Below are 1,425 nucleotides of genomic sequence, written 5' to 3' on the forward strand. Positions count from 1 at the left end.
CCGCCCCCCCCGAAGCCCCGGGCCTTACCAAGTGCGCTTGTTGTCGAAGAAGAGGACAAGGTAGAGGTGCTCGCGTGCTTCCTGAGTCATCTGCTCCCCCAGCTTCAGCACCTCCAGGGGGGGCACGGGGATGGGGACCCCGTGGTGGAACATGCCTTCCCGCGGCATCTTGGGGTCAATGATCTGCCAAAAGGGCAGGGCAGGGATGAGAGGAGAGCGGGGACCCATCCACGGGAGGGGGATGGGGAGTTTGGAGGCCCCCGGTGGCGAGCGGGGGTGCGCAGCCAGCAGTACTCACCAGCGCCGGGTAGGAGGGGTACCCCCGGCACTTGGCCCACACCAGGTCCAGGGCATCCAGGGAGGAATCCTCGTCCTCCGACAGCCATCCCGCGCCGCGGCCCATGCCCTTGCGCACCACTGTGCCAGAGGAGAGGGGAGTCAGCTGCGTCCACCCCAGGCGCCGGCCGGGCGCGTGCAGCTGCAGGGCTGCGGTACTTACTGCCGTGCCCCACGCCTCGTCCCGTGCCCACGGAGTAGGACTCGTTCTCTGTCCCCGACGTGTCCTCACTGCTGTCTTCTGGGAAGTTCACTCGGGAGAAGGAGGGCTTGCCCCTGCCCTGCTTGGAGGGCGTTGTGCTGCGGAGAGAGGGAGCGGAGCTGGTGGTAGGAGCCATGTTAAGCTTCCAGAAACTGCTTTCGAGAGGGCCAGCCTGGCGGGACATTGGGGCTTGTGGGCTCCAACCACCAGCCTTGGTACTGGGAAGGACAGTGGGACGGTGCTTCGGCCGGGGCACTGGCCAGACCCTCACCCCAGTTCCACCCAGAAGGACCCGGAAGACACACACAGATCTGAATTACAGGCACAGGCAGGAACCTGCTGGAGCTGGCTGCTGGAAGGGCCGGTGCCGGAGCAGCCGCTGCGCCACGAGGGCATTCCCCAGTTCATGCTCCCTGCTAGCCCTTTGCTGCACACTCACACCTTCAGGTTTTACATTAAAAAAAGGCACAAAACCTGCAGCTTTCTAGGGTTTAGCTGAGAGTGGCCAGGCTGCAGGAGCGTGAATGAAACAGATACCACCAACCTGGCTCCTCGTCCAGCAACTCAAGGCTGAGAGCTGCCCACTGCCACCCCAGGAAGCACCAGTGCCATCAGAGCTGGGCTGGGGATCGTACCTGGTACGGTCCGAGGCGGCGCTGCTGCTGCTGCTGCTGCTGGACTCTGAGTCGGAGCTGCTCCGGGGAAGATTGCAGTCGTTGCGGTACACCAGGAAGCTCTTCTTCACTGGCTGGTTCCCGCTGCTGAAACCGTTGGCTGGCAGGTCCATGGGAGCATCTTCAGTGGACTTATCGCTGTCACTGTCCGAGCTGGAGCTGGGGCGTGGGCTTCGCCCTCGCTTCCTCTGCCGCTGGGGGGGCCCCATCACT

The 1,425-nt window shown here is 64.1% G+C and overlaps 1 protein-coding gene across 1 annotated transcript in view; it reads right to left on the bottom strand.

Moving 5' to 3' along the window:
* Positions 1-24: 24 nt before the first annotated feature.
* Positions 25-1,425, bottom strand: part of BRPF1 (bromodomain and PHD finger containing 1) — a 12,210-nt gene continuing 10,809 nt past the window's right edge. The window contains exons 8-11 of the mRNA XM_035903837.1: positions 1,174-1,406; positions 500-636; positions 299-417; positions 25-183 (exon numbers count right to left, since the gene is read on the bottom strand). Of these exons, the coding sequence (XP_035759730.1) occupies positions 25-183; positions 299-417; positions 500-636; positions 1,174-1,406 (648 nt within the window). The remainder of the gene's footprint in view (positions 184-298; positions 418-499; positions 637-1,173; positions 1,407-1,425) is intronic.

This window comes from Egretta garzetta, unplaced genomic scaffold, assembly GCF_000687185.1.
Source record: "Egretta garzetta isolate BGI_Z169 unplaced genomic scaffold, ASM68718v1 scaffold91, whole genome shotgun sequence".
In the NCBI taxonomy this organism is placed as follows: Eukaryota; Metazoa; Chordata; class Aves; order Pelecaniformes; family Ardeidae; genus Egretta; species Egretta garzetta.